The 23,076-nt window shown below is 41.9% G+C and overlaps 1 protein-coding gene across 1 annotated transcript in view; it reads right to left on the reverse strand.

Moving 5' to 3' along the window:
- Positions 1–262: 262 nt before the first annotated feature.
- Positions 263–23,076, reverse strand: part of LOC134345720 (probable E3 ubiquitin-protein ligase HERC4) — a 58,584-nt gene continuing 35,770 nt past the window's right edge. The window contains exons 13-23 of the mRNA XM_063046839.1: positions 22,546–22,760; positions 22,331–22,435; positions 20,470–20,565; positions 18,432–18,602; positions 15,317–15,460; positions 9,460–9,626; positions 8,578–8,635; positions 6,715–6,785; positions 5,155–5,338; positions 3,658–3,760; positions 263–1,362 (exon numbers count right to left, since the gene is read on the reverse strand). Of these exons, the coding sequence (XP_062902909.1) occupies positions 1,163–1,362; positions 3,658–3,760; positions 5,155–5,338; positions 6,715–6,785; positions 8,578–8,635; positions 9,460–9,626; positions 15,317–15,460; positions 18,432–18,602; positions 20,470–20,565; positions 22,331–22,435; positions 22,546–22,760 (1,514 nt within the window). The 3' untranslated portion in view covers positions 263–1,162. The remainder of the gene's footprint in view (positions 1,363–3,657; positions 3,761–5,154; positions 5,339–6,714; positions 6,786–8,577; positions 8,636–9,459; positions 9,627–15,316; positions 15,461–18,431; positions 18,603–20,469; positions 20,566–22,330; positions 22,436–22,545; positions 22,761–23,076) is intronic.

The following is a 23,076-nucleotide window of genomic DNA, read 5'->3' on the forward strand; positions in this document are numbered from 1 at the left end:
AAACCCACTCCCTTCATTTGAATATAAACTTGCAGCTTTTAATTAATTTTCTCAGGTCTTTAAAAAAGCTTACCAACCTGAAATAGTAACTGTTTCTCTCGCCATGCATGCTGCCTGGCCTATGAAGTATGTACATTATTTTGTGTTCTGATACTGGTGATTGCTATTATTTCTTTCATTGGTGTATTTATTAAGAGTCTCTCTCTATGGATTAGCAGGTCTCAGTAGCAGAGATCTCTGGAATCTCCAGCTGAATATTCGAAGGTAAGGCAGTACCACAATTTCTTTAATACGGTACATAAATGTAGTGGCTTTCACCCAGATCTTCAAGAGATGGTGCTTCAGAAAGGCTGCATCCACCACTAAGGACCCTCAGCATCTGGGAAGTAGCCTCTTCTCAATACTACCATTAGGTAGGAGGTACAGAGGCCTGGGAATCATAGTCAATGATTCAGAAACAGCTTCTTTCTTCTGCCATCAGATTCCTGAACAGTCCATCAATCCATGACCACCACTTCATTATTTCTCCCTTTTGCTCAATTTAGTTTTGTAATTTATTATAATTTTACGCCTCTGCGCTGCAATCCTCCCATAAAAGAACAAATTTCACATAATTTTATTTAGCCTGTGGTAATTTTGATCTATATCTCGATGATACACTAATAGGTAAATTAGCTACAGTAACTTACTGTATGTTAATGACATAAAGAGTCAATGGAGTGACCATGTGTGAGAGAGGATAAGCTCTAGGGGTACAGGGAAATGAGGGATAATGGGACAAATGGAATTGTCTTCAGCGTCCAGCTACAGACACGATGGACCAAATATCTTCATACTGTATCGTTATGGATTGGAGACAGAGGGAATTTTACATTAATTTCAAATTCTTTTCCATTGAAACACAGTTTGCAAAATACAAAAGAATAGAAAATCTTCATCTTTTAATTTTTCATCCAGCTGTTTTTTTTACACATCACAAAAATGAACTGGAAAAAACGAGGAGGACGTCAGGAAGTTCAGCTGCACCTATAATGTTGGAGAGCTGAATAAAATTTTTGACAGTTAGCTTGTTTCACCTGGAAACAAGGATGACCTGCTTTAGTTTATCCAGGCCAGATCCATCTGTTCCATTAAAAGGTGAAATTTCCTTTGCTGATGAGCTTCATGCTTTTGGAAATGTATTGATAGCTGCCACCAGTTTTGTTCGAAGAGATTCTGAACTGGTGTACTCTGGAAGATACAGGGTGTTATAGCAATTCATTGCCTCTGGATAATCATTTTCAGTCAACTCACATGAGGAAATAATTATCTCTATGCACTTCAATCCCATCACTGGAATTTGAGGAGATCCTGTGACAAATGCTGAAAAAGGTACATGTAGAAGTTATGTTGCATGATCTGAAAAATTGTATTCCACGTGTGAGCCTTCTATCAGGACAATATTTGAAAATAACAGGCAAGAAATTTAAGAAAACAAAATGGCTGCCACATCACAATCAAAGATTTGCCCTACTCCTCGACTCCTTCCTCAATGCAATATTTTTTCTACTTCCAAGTGTTTAGGGATTTCCTTTAATATTTATTTCCACTCTCCTATCTGGAGGTGAATTCTGAATTGTGATGCAAGTTCTTTTTTAACTCATGCGCCTTTAGCTTCTTCTGCCAAGCACTTTTTAATGTTATCACATTATAAAAGTATTTACTCGTTTTCCCTATCCAAACACTTCATGATTTTATGTACCTCCATCAAATTCCCTCTTTGCCCTAAGAACTGCAGGCAGGAAGAAGTGTCAAGGAGATTTGGCGCAGAATCAGACTCTTTATCTCAATGAGTCTGCACTACACTAATTCTGCCGTGTTTCCCTCACATTCCTGACAGCTCTCTCTGGATTCACCTTCACACTGGGGTCAATTCCCAGTAACCAATTAACCAAACAACCAATGTCCTTATGATGTTAAATGCCGGCAAATGAGACTAACTTAGAGGGGCTACTTGGTTGGTATGGATGAGTTGGGTCAAAAGGCCTGTTTCTGTGTCGTGGTATTCCATGATTCAACCCAGAGGAATCCCAAGAGGTTGCTGTGAGAAGTTCCACAGTGACAGTACAGAGATTGGGAATGGACAGTCACTAAAACTGTGAGGCAGCAGCTTTAACCCTGCAACTTAATTCTGGATTGAACATCAATAACCAAAAGCTCCGTCCAGAAGGATCTGAGAAATGATAGATCCTTTTCAATGCACCCTTTAAATAACAGAGTGTGAGCCTATAAATCCCTGAGAAAAATCTTTGTTTTAAACAAGCATGATTAACTTTTGGACACAATTCACATTAACTATTTTAACACAGAGACTCTGTTTGCCAGTCTTCAAAATAATAGAGTCAAAGATGCTTTCCAAGTGCTGATAATTTTGGAGCTCTTACCCATCAAAGTGAAACTCCCTGTGACAAAGGACTAATTGAAAATTGAAGCAAATAATTTGCGGACTTGAAAGGAATAAATTGGGCACCGATGTCACCTTGGTTTGGGGGCTTGCAAAGGTGACAGATTGGCCTCATCAGTCTATATGGGGGTCAACAATTAATTTGATTGCCTGAGTGAGTTTGTTTAAGCTCCCATCTTTCATTGTCACTCTGCCTAAATCCTGAAGCACCTTCCACAATAACAAGGAGGAAAGGCAGCTCACACCACCCTTTCCAGACAATCAGGATGAGCAATAAATGCCAATTATTAAAAAGGATATTCATTCATTGCATGCAAATTTCAGCAAAAATCTAAGCTTTTATTGTCTACTAATTAGCCTTTAAATGAACACTGTTATGTTCTTCCTGATATGGTTTGTTACTTTATTTGTAATTATTAGCTCTCACTGCTTACTTGCAAGTTCACAGCAGTTATTGATTACTTATTATCGCATTAAGAAATTAGCTCTCATATCAGGTCAAAAGTTTCCCCACCATGTTGGCGATTGGAAGAACCTTATTGAAACATACTACCTAATTTTTATGGCATTATTATTTGCGGCATCTTACTGCACATCATATGACTACTGCATGTGACTGCACTTTTAGAAACGTCATTTATTGTAAGGACCATATTTAAGGGGGTGTGAGATATGTGCATTAGTCTTTCTGTTTGAATGGACAGAGTGCTGGTCATTCCTCACTGATATAGTCTTGGTTTACTTTTCTGAATCAATCACTTTGTTCTGGGTTTCCCCATGAAAGCAATTGGCTTCTCTGTGGATAATCTGTTTCCTAAAACCACATGTATTTAACCTGGACTGAACAATTGGAAAAAAAGATCATTATGGACTTTTGTACCGGAATAGTAGACCAATCCTGGGTGACAAGATCACAATGGAAGCATACAGCCTATTGGAAATACTTGATCTCACCTTAATTTGGAGATCTGAAACGTGGAACAGTACAGCAACGTACAGCCCTTTTGGCCCACTATGTTGTGCTGGTCTATATAAACCAACTCCAGATTAGTGAGTATGCTTTCTTAGCCACACTATCAACATGTTCTGAAACTTTAATGGATCTAAGTACAGTACTTGGACCTGAAGTTCCCTATTCCTCCACACTGCAAAGAATCCTGCTATCAACTTTTTACCCTGCTTTGTACTATTTAAGAGCTCAATGATGTACTTACATAGAAAGAGTTTTTTCTCATCAAGAACCATCTGATGAAAAACCTCCCAGAATATCTTGATGGTTGGGTGTGTTCTGTGATAGGTTCCCTTATAGCTGGTATTCTGTTTGGAAAATAGCATTAGTGTTTACGGAAGAGTACAGGGGAGAAGGACGAATGACAAAAACATCCAGTTATGCTCTGCCTTGAATGTTGTAAGGTGCTCCTAAGGACTTTGTGGGGAGTATCAAACAAAAGGTTGACATTGAGCAACATTTATTCAGGTTATCAAAAATCTGGACGGAGGTATCAAAAACAAAAGGGCATTGGATTAAGGTGAGGGGAATGAGCTTTGAGAGGAGTTCTTTTGAACAAAGAGCGATTGGTATCTGGACTGTGCTGTCAACGGAGATGGTGGAACTACAAACAGGCACGTCAGGATCTGTCCATGTTGGCAATGACTCAGTAGATGGATATTATACACTGAGCCATAGAATTAAGAGAGTCAAGCACCAAGATTGAGACCTGACACCCAAAAGCGTTACTGAGGTTAGGGGTCGCTGTGGGATGAGATGATAAATCGAGGCCTCTTCTGATCTCCCAAGTGAGCACAAAAGATCATTCAGCACAGTGCAAAGAAAGGCAGATAATTTACCCTTAAGATAATATCTTTTGGCCAATACAGGTTCCTTGCTCAACATAACTAAAATTCATTTTCTGGTTATTACTTACACTGTCACTTTGTGGGGGTTTGTTGTGACACTTACAAAATTCCAATGGTGACAATCCTATAAAAATATTTCAACAGTTGTAAATTGTTCTGAGATGTACCAAAGGTGAAATAACAAAGGCTATTAAAAAAGAAGAGGCTGGTGGGGCAGAGATATGTCTCTACCAAAGTGCTCCTTCTCTCCACTAGCCTGCAGGTTGCCCTTGGGAAAGGTGTAGCACCTACTTAGCCCCTCCTCCCCCAATCAGGGTCAAGTGAAGCCATGCGAGCAGGTGTTGCATGGTCGTATGAGCAGCTGGTACATATCACAAGTCCTGGTTATGCGACCTCTGACATCAGGCAATCTCTGAGGAGCATTGATAGTGGCTGAAGTCACCCATCTCATGAAGACACTGCCCAAAAGGTGGCAATGGCAAAGCACTTGTGTAGAAAAATTTATCAAGAGCAATCATGGTCATGACAGAAGATCATGATCGCCTGTGTTATATGACACAGCATTTGATGATGATGATATAAAGGAAATAGATCTTTTATGTTTCATTTCAGATGCTTGCAACATTAATTCTCTTAGTTGGTGTAATTGATTATCTGTTTATAGAATAACACAATACTGAAGACCACCCTTCATATGTAAGATGATCACTAAGCACACTGCCAACGAGAGGTCTTTCTATGCTAAATACAGCATTGTTATCTCAGAGCTCTTTGTGGGAGCCTGATGTATACAAATTGTCTGTCAGTTTTCCCTATGCTAAATGCTCTTGAAAAGCAAGGTAGAATTTTCAAACCTCTTCCAGTATTTGCCAGTCATATTCAATGCTTCCAATCAACATGTCCTTCAGCTCTTCAGGTTGGAATAATTTTATCAATTTTTCATCCAAAACGTGGTAGAATCCTCTTCTAAATTCGTCAAAGGGTTTCTTGATTGAAGTTTTGAATATATAATTCAAGCAGGCTTCTACAAATTTCTCCCTTTGATTATGAAGAGAAAACAAAATTTAAAATGCAATAACAATGCTCAATGAAATAGAATATTTTACTTTAGTCAATTATTGATGTAGGAATCATGAGAATTGCCAGCATTTTTACATCTATCCCTAAACGGTTCTGAATTGATGAGGCAATTAAGCACTTGGCACACCAGTAGGTATGTCATTACATATAGACTACCATGGGTGAAGAAGGCAGATATCCTTTCCTGTAGGACATAAGCAAACCAGATGGGGTTTTATATAGAGTCATATAGCATTGAAACAGGCTTTTTAATCCAACTCGTCCATGCTGTGCTGCCCAGCAAGTTAATCCCATTGCCCACATCTGACCGAGAGCCCTCTAAACCTCTCCTCTCTAAGCACTTATCTAGATGGTTTCTACAAATTGCTAATGTGCCTGGGTCAACCACCATTTCTGGCAGCTCATTCCAAATACACATCATCCTACAGTATGAGTGAAGAAGCTGCTCCTGATGTCTTTTTAAATCTCTTGCCGATCATATTAATCAACGTCAATCCAGTACTTTTGTTACAACCACTCCTAAAACTAGTATTCATTCCAGATTGAATTATTTCATTTTAAATCTCTCAACTGGTATGGTTGGAATTGAACCTGCTGGTCCATTAACTTTTCCAATGCACTACAATGCAAATAAGCAGCAAGAAAACACCAGCAACGCACACACAAAATGCTGGTGGAACGCAGCAGGCCAGGCAGCACCTATAGGAAGAAGTACAACCGATGTTTTGGGACATCCCCTGCCTGTTTTGGAAGGGAAGAGAGATGAATGACAAACATGTTCATTTATGTTACACCTTGAATATTGTAAAGTGCTCCCAGGGACATTCTGAGAGTCTATTGAATGAAAGATTGACACTGAGCTACTCAAGGTGGAATTTATTCAGAGGATGAAAAATTTGGATGTTGGTATCAAAAATAGATTTTTCTGGGATAGAGGGCAAGACAGAGGCAAGATAAGCTGGCCAGGCCACCAGGGTTTTGAAAGTGAGGATCTTTTTTTTTTGATGGGGAGCCAATGCAGTTCAGCAGGCAGAAGGGTGAAGGGTGAACATCAGTACGAATTGGCCAGGTCAGTACAGCCTTGGCTGAGGTTTACCTTGAGTAGAACAATGGAAACAAACCAGGTGCCAGCAGGAACAGCTTAATGTGGATAAAGAAAGCTTAGACTGTTGTGTTGCTGTTATATAACTCAGCAGAATATGAGCCATGGGATGGAGCCAGTAGAGATTCCATGGAGCTGAGAATGGGATGAATTTGTGGAGGAAATATTGTCAGTTCTAAGGCTCTAAAAAGAAATGTCCTGGTTGTAGCTCAATTGCTGTTATATAGCTCACCTGTTCTTGTTGGTCAAAGGTTGGTTTCTGCCATTTGGAATGACATCAACATCCCGTCCTTCCCAAGGCATCTACAGAAAAAGAGTTGGTTATGAGCAGTTCTAATTCCTAATGTTACTTAATATTCAGCTAATAATTAGTAATTCCAAAAATGTTAAGATGACTAAATTTAAAGAATATTCAGAAACAGAAATACTTGGTGATATATACTCACAAACACCAACTGTGCTGCAGCCGGAGCATGGTGGTCCATTTCAGTAAGGAAACAAATTTTAAAGAAGGCGTGAGGAATTATACCAGGGAGAGATTAAATAAGGAGAAGCTGTGCACAGTGGCAGACATGTCAGTAACCAAAGAAGGCAGATATGGTAGAAGGGATTCATTTCAAGAGGAGTAGAATATAAAAAACAAGGAGATAATGTTGAGGCTTTATAAGACACTATTCAGGCTGCCCCTGGAGTATGTCAAAAGTTTTGGGCCCCATATCTCAGAAAGCATGTGCTGTCATTGGAGAAAGTCCAAAGGAGTTTCCGAGGATGATTCTGGGAATGAAAGAGGATCAACATATGGGGATTTAGGGGCAGTTGACAATATTCCAGGTATGGCCTGACTATTGTCTTCTAAAGCCTCAGCATTGTCTCCTTGTTTTTATATTCTATTCCCCTTGAAATGAATGTCAACTTTGCAATTGCCTTCTTTACCACAGACTCAACCTATAAACTAACCTACTTGGAGTCCTGCACTGGGACTCCCAAGACCCTGGGCAAGCTCCTCCCTCATTCCTCTGTAATTCTCTTTATTCGATTGCAATACTGATACATCTGACTTATGCTTCTCCCTCTCAAATTGGAGTATGAATTCAATCATATTATGATCATTGCCTCCTAAGGATTCCTTTACCTTAATCTCCCTAATAAAATCAGGATTATTACATAACACCCAAGCTAAGGTAGCCTTTCCCTGAGTAGGCTCAAGAACAAGCTGCTCTAAAAAGCCATTTTGTAGGCATTCAACAAATTTCCTCTCTTGCGACCCAACACCTTGCATATTGAAGCCCCCCATTACAATTGTGACATTGCTCTTAATACATGCTCTTTCCAGCTCCCTTTGTAATCTCAACCCCACATCTTGGCAAGTATTTGGACACCTATATATGATTTCCATACGTTTTTTTTCACTCTTGCAATTTCTTAACTCCACCCACAAAGATTTGATATTCTCTGACCCTATGTCACCTCCTTCTAAAGATGTAATTCCATCTCTTACCAACAGAGCCACACTATCTCCTTCCTGTCCTATCGATACGAAGTATATCCTTTGATATTAAGCTCCCAACTATGAGCTTCTTTCAGCTATGATTCAGTGATGTCCACAATGTCATACTGACCAATCTCCAACTGCATCATGAGTTCGTCCACCTTACTTCAAATACTATGTGCATTTAGATATAGCACCTTCTGTCCTGCATTCGTCACCCTTTTGAATTTTCCTCTGTGGTACAACTTAACTCTTTGCACAGCCTGCATTTGTACCCAATTATTGGCTTGTCATCCCTTACATTCATATTATACCCATCATCTACATGTAAACCTGCTGGCTCATCATCAGTCTGCCAGCCTGGTTCCCAAACCCCTGCCGTATTAGTTTAAACCGGTCCCAACAGCCTTGAATGTTGCAAAGTGCTCCTAAGGACACGTGGGAGAGTATCAAATGAAAGATTGACACTGAGTCCCAGAAGGGAGGAATTTACACAGATGTGCATACAGATATCAAAAGTAAGAGCTTAAGGTAAGAGAAAGGAGTTCTGAAAGACAGATAAGCAAGCTGCTGATAGAGCTCAGCAGTACATTGTTTTGTACTCACCGTACAGTACAATTCTAGATCTTCAACCTTGTCGCAGTTTAAAATGCTTTGCAGGGTTCTAGAAACAATCAGGAAAGAAAAGCCCTTAAATTCATTACATCAATTGTAAAATCACTGAAACATCACAGTTGCTATTTAAATTTGTATTGAGAATAATTGCGGACAAAAATCAAAATGGACTAAATTAAACTGGAGTCTTTTCTGTTATTGACTGCAGGGACAATAAAACTGGTCAAAGTTTCCATTCCATTTTGTAGCAGAGACCACATGGCCCTGGCTGATTTATATACAATACATAATGTGGGACAAGAAAGACACTGCCGCATAACTTAGTGAAATCTAAATGAATGGCATCCATATTAATGTGTGTATCTGTCTTCTATGTCAGGCAGTGAGGAGCTCCAAGGTACAGTTTTTCAGAATGTGCTGGCAGTTTATAGTACTCTACAGATCTGGACAAGCCTGCACAGGCTTTCTGCTCAGAATCACTTGCAGCCACCCCCTCAACTATCCTCCCTCTTCCCTTTGAACCACCCAATTCTCCAAAAATAACAATTTTACATTTTTATGGAGGATGTGGGAATATCAGGTGATGTGTATCACACTGATTGTAAAGCTCTCAAATCACTCAAACATGGATGTGAAAGAGAATATATACATGTAGCATTCCCTTATTTCTTCGAATGACATTCAAATGACTAGCAGCTGACCTGAGACCTGAATTGATCTCAGTATCTTTCTTTGTGCAATTTGGTCTCACTCCTATTTGTGCTCCTCGTTTTTTTCCGCATATAAATCAATAATTTCCACATTGCACCCAAATGGTGAACTGGCAACCATAACATTTTTCAATATACAACTCCCTTTGATGTAAGGACTTACTTATGCAAACTTCGCTCCACTTCTAACACATCTTCCAAAGTCGGCTTGATGTTCAGTAGCTTCTTAAACAGTGCGAGTGGCAAAGGGATAGAGATCACACACATATTATACAGAACAAGACTGCACAATACTCCAAGTAGGAAGTAGTCTTGAATTGGCAATGAGACCTATAATAATGACAACAGAACCAGAAAAATGTAACAATTAATTGATAAGAAGTATAAATCTTTCACTTTAGGCTCTCTGGGGACAATGACATGGCAGAAACTATTTGAAACGTTTTGAACACATATTACAATATCCAACCTATTTTCCTAGATTAATGCAAAACCAAGATAATATCTGAAAGCGATCCCAGCACGGAAAAATTGCATGGTATCATGAGGTCATCTCACTTTCTGGAAGGTCTCAAAAGAATAAAATAGTTGATGAGTATGTGGGAGAGAGCAAGTTTCAGGGTCAGTGTGAATGGCACTGATAAGATGGCATGGACTCAAAATGTTGATTTGCTTCCTTCTTGATTGTAATATAATAGAATCACATACAGGAATTCACTGTGCTGTTGAGTCTAGAAATAATAACAGCATAATGGAGGACTTGTGTCTTGGTACTCATCCCCTGGCTTCATTGTCTAACATTGAAGCCAGGTTCCCACATTCATAAAAGAGTACATCATTTAGATATCCTCCAACTCTGGAACAGTGCCTTCCTTTGCTGACGTTACATCACAGCCTGATACGGAGGCTTCAATGCACAGGATCGCAAGAAGCTGCAAAGGGTTGCAGACTCTGTTAGCTTCCATCACGGGTACAAGCCTTCCCACCATCGAAGACATCTTCACAAACAGGCAGCATCTCCCACTAAAGACCCTCAGCATCCAGGACATGCCCTCTTCTCTTTACTGCCATCAGGGACAGAAGCCTGAAGACCCACTCTGTTTCAGAAACAGCTTCTTCCCCTCTGCTAACACGAGGAACTCTACAGATGCTGGAAATTCAAGCACACACATAGAAGTTGCTGGTGAACGCAGCAGGCCAGGCAGCATCTCTAGGAAGAGGCACAGTCGACGTTTCAGGCCAAGACCCTTCGTCAGGACTAACTGAAAGAAGAGCTAGTAAGAGATTTGAAAGTGGGAGGGGAGGGGGAGATCCAAAATGATAGGAGAAGACAGGAGGGGGAGGGATGGAGCCAAGAGCTGGACAGTTGATTGACAAAAAGGATATGAGAGGATCATGGGACAGGAGGCCCAGGGAGAAGGAAAAGGGGGAGGGGGGAAGATCCAAAGGATGGGCAAGGGGTATAGTGAGAAGGACAGAGGGAGAAAAAGGAGAGAGAGAGAGAAAGAATGTGTGTATATAAATAGATAATGGATGGGGTACGAGGGGGAGGTGGGGCATTAGCGGAAGTTAGAGAAGTCAATGTTCATGCCATCAGGTTGGAGGCTACCCAGATGGAATACAAGGTGTTGTTCCTCCAACCTGAGTGTGGCTTCATCTTTACAGTAGAGGAGGCCGTGGATAGACATGTCAGAATGGGAATGGGATGTGGAATTAAAATGTGTGGCCACTGGGAGATCCTGCTTTCTCTGGCGGACAGAGCGTAGGTGTTCAGTGAAACGATCTCCCAGTCTGCGTCGGGTCTCGCCAATATATAGAAGGCCACATCGGGAGCACCGGGCGCGGTATATCACCCCAGCCGACTCACAGGTGAAGTGTCGCCTCACCTGGAAGGACTGTCTAGGGACTGAGTGGTGGTAAGGGAGGAAGTGTAAGGGCATGTGTAGCACTTGTTCCGCTTGCAAATAAGTGCCAGGAGGGAGATCAGTGGTCCCTCCTCCTATCTTCAACCCTCCTCCTCTTCATGGACACCCAGCTCTGGTCTTCTGCCTGCTCTGGATCTCTTTATTGCTAACTGCCGACGGGACATCAACCGTCTCAACTTCACCGCTCCTTGTTCCAATTCCAACCTCACTCCTTCGGAACGCTCAGCTCTCCACTCCCTCCACACTAATCCTAACCTATTAAACCCGCCGATAAGGTGGGTGCTGTTGTAGTCTGACGCACTGACCTCTACCTTGCCGAGGCACAGTGACAACTCGCGGATACCTCCTCTTATTTACCCCTCGATTGTGACCCCACCAAGGAGCACCAGGCCATTGTCTCCCACACTATCACCGACTTTATTGGCTCAGGGGATCTCCCATCCACTGCTACCAACCTTATAGTTCCCACACCTCGCACTTCCCGTTTCTACCTCGTACCCAAGATCCACAAACCTGCCTGTCCTGGCAGACCTCTTGTCTCAGCTTGCTCCTGCCCCACCGAACTCGTTTCTGCATACCTTGACACAGTTTTATCCCCCCTTGTTCAATCCCTTCCTACCTATGTTCGTGACACTTCTCACGCTCTGAAACTTTTCGATGATTTTAAGTTCCCTGGCCTCCACCGCTTTACTTGCACCATGGATGTCCAGTCCCTATATACATCCCCCATCAGGAAGGTCTCAAAGCTCTCTGCTTCTTTTTGGATTCCAGACCTAATCATTTCCCCTCTACCACCACTCTGCTCCGTCTAGCGGAATTAGTCCTTACTCTTAATAATTTCTCCTTTGGCTCCTCCCACTTCCTCTAAACTAAAGGTGTAGCTATGGGCACCCGCATGGGTCTGAGCTATGTCTGCCTTTTTGTTGGCTATGTGGAACAATCTATGGTCCAAACCTATTCTGGTATCTGTCCCCACTTTTCCTTCGCTTCATCGATGACTGCATTGGCGCTGCTTCCTGCACGCATGCTGAGCTCGTTGACTTTATTAACTTTGCCTCCAACTTTCACCCTGCCCTCAAGTTTACCTGGTCCATTTCCAACACCTCCCTCCCCTTTCTAGATCTTTCCGTCTCTATCTCTGGAGACAGCTTATCTACTGATGTCTACTATAAGCCTACTGACTCTCACAGCTATCTGGAATATTCCTCTTCTCACCCTGTCTCTTGCAAAAATGCCATCCCCTTCTCGCAATTCCTCCGTCTCCGCCGCATCTGCTCTCAGGATGAGGCTTTTCATTCCAGGACGGGGGAGATGTCCCCCTTTTTTAAAGAAAGGGGCTTCTCTTCCTCCACCATCAACTCTGCTCTCAAACGCATCTCCCCCATTTCACGCACATCTGCTCTCACTCCATCCTCCCGCCACCCCACTAGGAATAGGGTTCCCCTGGTCCTCACCTACCACCCCACCAGCCTCCGGGTCTAACATATTATTCTCCGTAACTTCCGCCACTTCCAACGGGATCCCACCACTAAGAACATCTTTCCCTCCCCCCTCTCTCTCTGCTTTCCGCAAGGATTGCTCCCTACATGACTCCCTGGTCCATTCGTCCCCCCCCCCCATCCCTCCCCACTTCTCCCTCCTGGCACTTATCCTTGTAAGTGGAACAAGTGCTACACATGCCCTTACACTTCCTCCCTTACCACCATTCAGGGCCCTAGACAGTCCTTCCAGGTGAGGCGACACTTCACCTGTGAGTCGGCTGGGGTGATATACTGCATCCGGTGCTCCCGATGTGGCCTTCTATATATTGGCGAGACCCGACACAGACTGGGAGAACGTTTTGCTGAACACCTACGCTCTGTCTGCCAGAGAAAGCAGGATCTCCCAGTGGCCACACATTTTAATTCCACATCCCATTCCCATTCTGACATGTCTATCCACGGCCTCCTCTACTGTAAAGATGAAGCCACACTCAGGTTGGAGGAACAACACCTTATATTCTGTCTGGGTAACCTCCAACCTGATGGCATGAACATTGACTTCTCTAACTTCCACTAATGCCCCACCTCCCCCTCGTACCCCATCCGTTATTTATATACACACACACGTTCTTTCTCTCTCTCTCCTTTTTCTCCCCCTGTCCCTCTGACTATACCCCTTGCCCATCCTCTGGGCTTTCCTCTCCCTCCCCCTTTTCCTTCTCCCTGGGCCTCCTGTCCCATGATCCTCTCATACCCCTTTTGCCAATCACCTGTCCAGCTCTTGGCTCCATCCCTCCCCCTCCTGTCTTCTCCTATAATTTTGGATCTCCCCCTCCCCCTCCCACTTTTAAATCTCTTACTAGCTCTTTCTTCAGTTAGTCCTGACAAAGGGTCTCGGCCTGAAACGTCGACTGTACCTCTTCCTAGAGATGCTGCCTGGCCTGCTGCGTTCACCAGCAACTTTAATGTGTGTTGCTCTTCCCCTCTGCCATCAGATTTCTAAGTGGCCTATGAACCCATAAACACCACCTTGTTATTCTGATGATATTGTATTACTAATTTATTTTGTAATTTATAGCAATTTTATATCCTTGCACTGAACTGCTGTCATAAAATAACAAATTCCATATCATAAAAACAAAGCAGATGCTGGAAATCCAAAGCAACACACACAAAATGCTGCAGGAACTCAGCAGGTCAGGCAGCATCTATGGAAATGAACAAACAGGCGACATTTTGGGCCCTTCTTCAGGACTAAGAAGGAAGGGGGAAGCTGCCAGAATAAAAAGGTGGGGGGAGGGGAAGGAGGCTAGCTGAAATTTCATATCCTATAAGACAGTGATAATGAACCCGATTCTGATTCTTTTTCTAGGTTATGCATATTAATCAGCCAGGGCTCTTTTATCTCTGTTGTAAGATGAAGTCCAAAGCAGCGATCAGATGAATTGAATAAGTGATAGATTTGGTGGCAATGTTGCATAAGTAGAAATTAGTTTGTTTATGTTGGTCGGAACCCCATCTCCTGATCAACGATGAAACAGCAGTTGATATTCTGAGACGAAGAGTTGGTGTTCCAAGGGACCTGGACACGTGAATCACTAACAGCAAACATCCAAGTGTATCAAGCAATCAGGGACTACGTAGGCCTTCACTGCAAGAGGATTTCAGAGGAGAAGTAGGGATCCCTTGCTCCAAGTGTTTAGACCCCTGGTGTAAGGACAACAGCAATACTGTGTGGAGGGATTGATTGAAACATTTTTTATCTAGTCTCTTTCAGCTTCAGGGAGGTTTCAGTTAGACTCAACTAGGGAAAGGAGTCAATATATGATTGGAAATTACTCTTGTTAATCCAGGATTGGATGCTATTTAAGCAGATTGATAGTTTATAAATGACACCAGGCAATAGAGATGGTGGTATTATGAAGAGTACAGCAGAGAAACAGGTTGTTTGGACCACAATGTTGTGCCAAGCTAATTAAAGACCTAATTAGACTAATACCTTCTGCTTTCACAATGCCCATATCACTCAATTTTCTACACATTATGCCCCCATTTAAAAGCTTCTTAAACACCACTATCATATCTGTGTCCTCTACCATCCCCGACAACATATTCCAAGCAGCCAGCACTTTGTGTAAAGAACTTGCTCCCCACATTTTCCTTAAACTTACCCTTTCTCACCTTAAATATATGTCTTTTAGTATTAGATGTTTCAGGCCTGGAAAAATGATACCAGCTATCTACTCTATCTATGCCCCTCAATCTCATAAACTTCTAAGGCACTGTTGCTCCTGAAAAAACAAGCCAAGTTTTTCCAGCCTCTCTTTATAGCACATGTCCTCTATTCCTGGCAGCATCCCAGTAAACATCTTCTGTACCTTCCCCAAAGCTCCATGTTCTTCCATTCATGTGGCAACTAGAACTGAATGCAGGTGTGACCAAATGAGAGTTGTATATTATAAAGCAGCAGTGCTTGAGATCTTATGGAATGTAATATGATTTGTGAGGAAGGGTGTGCAGAAGAAGTTGGAGCAGATTAGAATGGATTGATGAGTGTGCAAGGTTCATCAGTGTGAGCTGTTGTATGGTTTTCTTAATTAATTAACGTACTCACCTGAGAAGGAAGCCAAATAGATCTCAAGCCCTGAAGATGAATAAACATTTTTGAATCTGGATGAACCAGCCTTTGAAATACAGACACGAAGAATTCCTTCTTGATAGCTTCCAAATTAACACCAGGCTCACCTTTAAATTCCACCTGAAGAAACATGCAAATGTTTGTGCAGAGTAACTTCCTGAAACTTGTGTTATTTGTCTACACTTTCTTTGTAACCGCAATCACTTTTTCATTTTACGAGCTCAAAGTAATTATGTGTGGTATGCTATGTCTGGATCAAACACAAAACAAAAGTTTTTCACTATATATCATTACATACATCAGTAGTAAACTAATCCAAAGAAAATCCAATAACTTCTTTACAATTCAGGATGAATTTAAAAGTTTGAGTTTAATTTTCTCAGCAGCAGAGACATCAGTAGAACGTATTACTAACTCAACTTACCCAGTAACTGGATGCCAAGCTAGTAAGTTAATCAATACTGTATATTCCTGTATATTTTATGAATCCATGTTGCTACACACTATATGAAACAATAGAGGTTTTCCTTTTACATAAAACATTAACTGTCTTTCTTTCTATTAATGCTTGACCTGCTGAGTGTTGCTTTCTGTTTTCACATCTGATAAGACCATAAGACATATGAGCAGAAGTAGGCCATTCAGCCCATCGAGTCTGCTCCACCATTCAATCATGGGCTGATCCAATTCTTCCAGTCATCCTCACCCCCTGCCTTCACCCCATACCCTTTGATGCCCTGGCTAATCAAGAACCTATCTATCTCTGCCTTATATACACCCAGTGACTTGGCCTCCACAGCCACTTGTGGCAACAAATTCCACAGATTTACCACCCTCTGACTAAAGTAATTTCTCTGCATCTTAGTTCTAAATGGACATCCTTCAATCCTAAAGTCGTGTCCTCTTGTTCTAGAATCCCCTACCACGGGAAATAACTTTGCCATATCTAATCTGTTCAGGCCTTTTAACATTCGGAATGTTTCTATGTGATCCCCCCTCTTCTCCTGAACTCCAGGGAATACAGCCCAAGCGCTGTCAGACGTTCCTCATATGGTAACCTTTTTATTCCTGGAATCACTCTTGTGAATCTTCTCTGAACCCTCCCCAATGTCAGTATATCCTCTCTAAAACAAGGAGCCCAAAACTGCACATAATACTCCAAGTGTGGTCTCACGAGTGCCTTATAGAGCCTCAACATCATATCCCTGCTCTTATATTTGGGATGTACCCCTAAGGTTCATATTTTCTGTGGACTGTCACTTTAAAATGTCGGTAGAATGAGAATGATTTGTGGACACTGTTTGGGGGGGGGGAGAGAGAGAGAGAGAGAATACCAACTGTAAAGCTTGTTTTGAATATACAAGGACACTGCCTGCTTGTGAGTTCTTACAGAGAGAGCAGCGAGCAGCTGGTGAGTCGTCATGGTGACCGAGGGCGGCGTTATTTGATGGACAGCTGGTGCTCAGCATGCTGAGATAAATACAAGGTCAGCTGGTTGTTAGACAGACACACATGGTTTTGGACACTGGATGAGCTTTGTTGTGCCCACAGAAGGGTGGGTTTTTGGAGGATCGATCGGGAGAATCGATCGATGGCTCTTGCAGTGTGGAAAAGGTGTGACCGGTGGGAAGTTATCAATGTGACCAACCCTTGCCTGGGTTGATAACTTTACCACAGAAGACATTCTCCTTTTTGTTGTCACATTTGGTGACTTTAAAGGAAGAGAAGAGGGGAGAGGAAGGTTTCAAACAGAAGAAACCTAGTGACAAAGAGGTCACTGTTTGGACTCTCTCTCTCTCTCTCTCTCTCTAGCCCCTGAGGGTGAGTTTGTTTCCATACGACTACGAATGTGTGATTGTCACTTAGTTAATCCACAGGAGTGGGTCCTCTGGTGAGGGGAGTACCTTTGTGAATACCAGTTGTGTGTTACCCTTGTTTGGGTGTGGTAGTTCACTGAATTCAGGCACCCCTGTGGGAGTTATTTCGTATGTCGTGGAACTGGATAAGTGGCTCTCACGTTGTGTGCTTGGGGTAACCTTGTGGAATTGTCGACCCTTGCCTGGGTAGTTTTACCACTTGAAGAGGATTCCCTTTGTGATGAGCTACTGTTGGTTATAATCCATACGTGGATTCTGTTGGAGTATCCTGTGGTCACCACTTTGAAATGTCCCGTAGCTGAATTCGGGTGTGGTACCACTTGTGTTGAAAGGATATTCATTGAAGATCACTGTCGGTGATACTTTGTGTGTGGAGTGGACCAACTTCGGAGATAAAATCTACTACTATTGTTATCTTGTATTGCTGTCGTGGAATCTGTGGAATATCGACGTAACTGCCTTCTCTCAACATTTACTCTAGATTACAAATACCTCTCTCTCATCACCTATTCCGTGGATGAACTGAACTTTCATACTTTACCATCTCAAGACTCTAAGCCTTGTTTCCCCCAAGCTCAATAGTTTGGGAGTTATATTTGCACACATATACACACAACACTGTTAACCTGGTTGATGTATCTGGTTATATATTACTGTTTTGCATAGTCGCTAATAAAAATAGCATTTGTTAACAGCCAAACCAGACTAAAGGTGTTTTCCATTTCTGCTGGTTCTATAACCCGTTACGGGGTATGTAACATATTCTATACCTCTAGAAGTGAATGTCAACACTGCATTCCCCTTCTTCACAACCGCCTTCATCTGGAGGTTAACCTTTAGGGTATCCTGCACAAGGACTCCCAAGTCCCTTTCCGTCTCTGCATTTTGAGTTCTCTCCCCATCTAAACAATAGCGTGCCGGTTTATTTCTTCCACCAAAGTGCATGACCATCCACTTTCCAACATTGTACTTCAATTGCCACTACTTTGCCTATTCCCCTAAACTATCTAAGTCTGTCTGCAGGCTCCTCTCATAGTTACTCTCAATTTTTTTTTACTGACACCAGCCACAGCTTTTACAAATATTTTAATTCAATGTCAGTTCTGTGGGATGTGAACTCATATTTCATGATATCTGTTTTTGTCCAAGAACATTAATGTAGCAGTGGTTTATTGAAAATGATCATGACTCTTATAGTATTAAATTTTTTTTACCAGAAGTGGCTTCTGCAGTTCTGCCTTATTCACATTCTTCAATATCTCAAAGGTATCAGCAACCAAGCTCTGGCGATTAACCTTTAATATGAACCAGGTATTTCTGGGAGGTTCTGGGCTTCCTGCGAGTGAGTTCCGTAATATGAAGTGAAAAGCATCAAAAGCTGCTTTCTAACCAAGAGAAATGGAAAAAGAGGTGTTTTAGATAACACACGTTGTCATGACATTAAATTAAGCATTGAATATACTGATACTTAAACTATAATCATTAGCCCATGGAATTAAGGAGACAGCAACAGGGATTAAAAGAAGGATGAAAAGCAGAAACCTCGAGATTCTTCAGATGCTGAAAATCTAGAGCAACACACACAGAATGCTGAGAAACTCAGCAGGTCAGAGAGCATCTATGGAAAGAAATAAAGTCAACGTTTCGGGACTGGATAGAAAGGGGGCAGAAGCCAGAATAAGAAGTGGGGGGGGGGGCAGGCAGATCGAGAGTATTACAAGTTGAGATCAGGCGAAGAGGAAGGTGGGTGGGTGGATGATGTGAGAAGATGCAAAGTGATAGGTGAGGACAGCAGACCATGAATAAAGAGGAGGAGGTGGGGAACCAGAGAGAGGTGATGGGCAGGTTATGAGAGTAGGAAAGGAGCAGAGAAGGCTGGTGTTCTTCATGGTCAGTACTGGGATAAACACTTGTATGTACATATTAATGATTGAAAGGTGGTATATGGGAGTACCAATTTCAAATTGTTTACAACAAAGCATGAGAGGATGAGGACAAGACAGTATAGGCAGGTTGAAAGGGACATGGCAGTTGAAAAGCAATGCATTCAGATACAATGTCAATAACGGCAAAGTAATAAAGATGTACAGGAACCAAGGATTCTGGTTTGAATGCGCATGAATCGTTGAAAGATCCAAGGCATGCTGTAAGGATTATTAGTAAAGCACTTAAGGACAGAAATGTTATGCTGAGTCTGTCCAATGCATTAATTGGAGAGTAGCATCGGAATTTGGTCGCCTAATTTTCAGAAGCATGTGAATATTCTTGAGATGACAAAAACGAGATTTTCTACAATCCAGAGACAAAAGATTTCAGTTATAAGCAGGAACTTTTGGAAACACACAAAAGGCCAGGCAGCATCTGTGGAAACAACAGCTGAATTAATGTTTTAGGTCTGCATCCCTTCATCAGAACTGGGGAATTCAGTTTTTCTCTTGGCAGTAGTATAGGCTAGCTTACTGCATGACCCCTGACTTGATACTAGCAACACATTACACAGAAGGAAAATGTGCTTCTAATGGCTACATAAACTCATGCAAGATGTCCTTTTGCAGATGTGCTCTTAGTTCTTCCTATATCTACCAACAACTCTGCAGTTTAAACCTAATTTATTTTCTTTCTTTCTTTCCAAGTTCAAAGGGTCTTTGACCAGAAACATTAACCCATTTTCTTTTTCTACAAATGCTGCCTGACCTGTTGAGTGTTTCCAGAATTTTGATCCTTTTTCATTTCAGAATTCCAGTGTTTGCAATTTTGTTTTCATTTTCATCCACTAATTCCAAGGTAACTGCCCTGGCTTGGTATGTCTCTTTGAGTCAGATGGGGTAGGTTCAATTTCCACTGAGACTCAAGCAAAAAGGTCTCCTGAGGCTTTATAGATGTACTAAGTTGCAGAACTCTGAATAAGGTGTTTTGAATTGAGTTTCTACCAGCTGTCTGGAAAATATAAAATATTTAAAATAGATCAGAAGAGTTACACCTGTATAACACTGGGGTAGGTACAATAATCGTAGAGGCAGGTCTGCTCTGTAGAACACTGGGCTACAGTACAGCTGGGGATGGGTCTGTCACTTAATAAACCTTGGCTACAGTACTGATGTAATATTTAGGACTGGCCACTTTAGTACTGGTAGTCACAATCTTGAACAAAGAGGTAAGTTTGAAGGAGCAACTTTGAGGAGGAGATAGGCAGTGAAACTTAAAATCACTTTGGAATGATGGATTTTGCTCCAAGACAATCAAGCTCCTTACCTTCATCTTCAATTCTGAATCCATGTAAAGTAACTGAGCCTTGTATAACAAATCAAGGACAAATGGGTAGGAGAGAAACATCAGGGTAATATTGATCTTTCCCATTTGATTGCCATGCAAGAAATAAAAGCATAAATAGTATTATCATGATATTCCTAGACAAAGATGACTATCATTAAATTTCCCTACAACACTGAAGGAAGCAATTTAGCCCATCAAGTTTGTGATAAATTGTGCTGTGAGAAAGATATAGATAGGTAGTTCTCAATAGCGAGTGTATGCTGACTCTCAGAACAATCCTATTAAACCCATTCCTCACAGATTTCCTCTCACATGCCCATCAAGTCCCCATCCAGAACATTCAATTAACCTGCGAACCAGCATGTCTTTACCATGTGGGAGGAAACTGGAGAGCCCGAGGGAGACCCATGTGGTCACAGGGAAATCATGCAATCTCCATATAGATAGCATCAAACCTGCATGTTTTGCTAATTGACCAATTTTATACAAGCCACTTGTACTGGGTAAATTCAAGCAACACACATCAAAGTTGCTGGTGAACGCAGCAGGCCAGGCAGCATCTCTAGGAAGAGGTACAGTCGACGTTTCAGGCCGAGACCCTTCGTCAGGACTAACTGAAGGAAGAGTTAGTAAGAGATTTGAAAGTGGCAGGGGGAGGGGGAGATCCAAAAGGATAGAAGACAGGAGGGGGAGGAATGGAGCCAAGAGCTGGACAGGTGATTGGCAAAGGGGATCCCGATGTGGCCTTCTATATATTGGCGAGACCCGACGCAGACTGGGAGATCGCTTTGCTGAACACCTACGCTCTGTCCGCCAGAGAAAGCAGGATCTCCCAGTGGACACACATTATAATTCCACATCCCATTCCCATTCTGACATGTCTATCCACGGCCTCCTCTACTGTAAAGATGAAGCCACACTCAGGTTGGAGGAACAACACCTTATATTCCGTCTGGGTAGCCTCCAACCTGATGGCATGAACATCGACTTCTCTAACTTCTGCTAATACCCCACCTCCCCCTCATATCCCATCCGTTATTTATTTTTATACACATATTCTTTCTCTCACTCTCCTTTTTCTCCCTCTGTCCCTCTGACTATACCCCTTGCCCATCCTCTGGGTATCCCCCCCGCCTTGTCTTTCTCCCCGGACCTCCTGTCCCATGATCCTCTCATATCCCCTTTGCCTATCACCTGTCCAGCTCTTGGCTCCATCCCTCCCCCTCCTGTCTTCTCCTATCATTTTGGATCTCCCCCTCCCCCTCCCACTCTCAATCCTCTTACTAACTCTTTCTTCAGTTAGTCCTGACGAAGGGTCTCGGCCTGAAACGTCGACTGTACCTCTTCCTAGAGATGCTGCCTGGCCTGCTGCGTTCACCAGCAACTTTGATGTGTGCTGCTTGAATTTCCAGCATCTGCAGAATTCCTGTTGTACTGGGTAAATTGTATCTTATTTTCATTGATTCACTTGATAGAGATATTTGTCTTTTAAACACTATAATGAATATTTCATTCTGTGCCACTAAGTTCCTTTGTTTATAAAAAAGGACACCGTAAACTATTCCCAAACTGTTAAGTGATTGTACTTACTAATTTTAAAAATTTCAGCCTAGTTTTAACTCATCAGATTCATTGTTACAATATCATTTAAAAAGCACTGCTGATCTGAGTAATTGTTCAATTTCCCAAGAAGAAACACTGACAAAATCATCGGCAACTAAAGCATCACAATGAGGCGGCAGCGTGATAGTACAATGAGGCACAGAGTTGTCAACGATAGGCCATGAAACGTGCTCAGACATCTGTTTTAATTCAGTGCCAACGTTTACTTGAAACTTACCAATTGTTCTGCTCTGTATGTGAGGATTATGTCAAATCGAAACAGGCGAAGTTCACTGATGTAGAAATTACTCAGTGGAATACTATGTTTTAACTTCATATTTGCCTAAATATGAAACACAGGAACAAATTCCCTTAGTACCTGCTGTTTTGTGCTTTAAATGTTGTCTAAGTGAGACTTCTACAATATTTACAACCAGTTTTCCTGATACTTACTTTGTAGACTAGTTCCAGTACATCCAGAACATTTTTTAATTCAGTTTGTTGATCATTAAACCGGTGAGTAAATGATGGATGGAGTTGTTGAGTAAGTTGTGGATGGAGTTGTTGACATAAATGAAAGAGATCTATTATCTTCCGGGTCAAAAAAGTCTTAATTATCTTGACCATAGTGTTCAGATAAGATGACTCCAGGGTTGACCAGTGTTCTCCTAATTGTCAAAAGAACAGAAAATTGGCTACTCACAAATGATCAGGCTACTAGAATAGCAACAGAAGACATGAACGTAGCTTACTATTTACAATATTCAAAGCTAGGAGCATCCTTGTATACCAAAACTGCAGGAATTGAATCTGGAGCTTTTAATAGCTGCATAATTTGTCTGGGCATCACTGGTCAAGCCAGCATTTAATACCCATTCCTAGAAGAAAGAGATGCAATATTTTGGTCAAGATATTCTCAAAAGGCTGAAGCAACAATGAAGGGTTGTAAATAAACTCATTCCCTAGAGAAATAAGTTCTGGTTG

The sequence above is a fragment of the Mobula hypostoma genome, chromosome 4 (assembly GCF_963921235.1).
Source record: "Mobula hypostoma chromosome 4, sMobHyp1.1, whole genome shotgun sequence".
Classification (NCBI taxonomy): Eukaryota; Metazoa; Chordata; class Chondrichthyes; order Myliobatiformes; family Myliobatidae; genus Mobula; species Mobula hypostoma.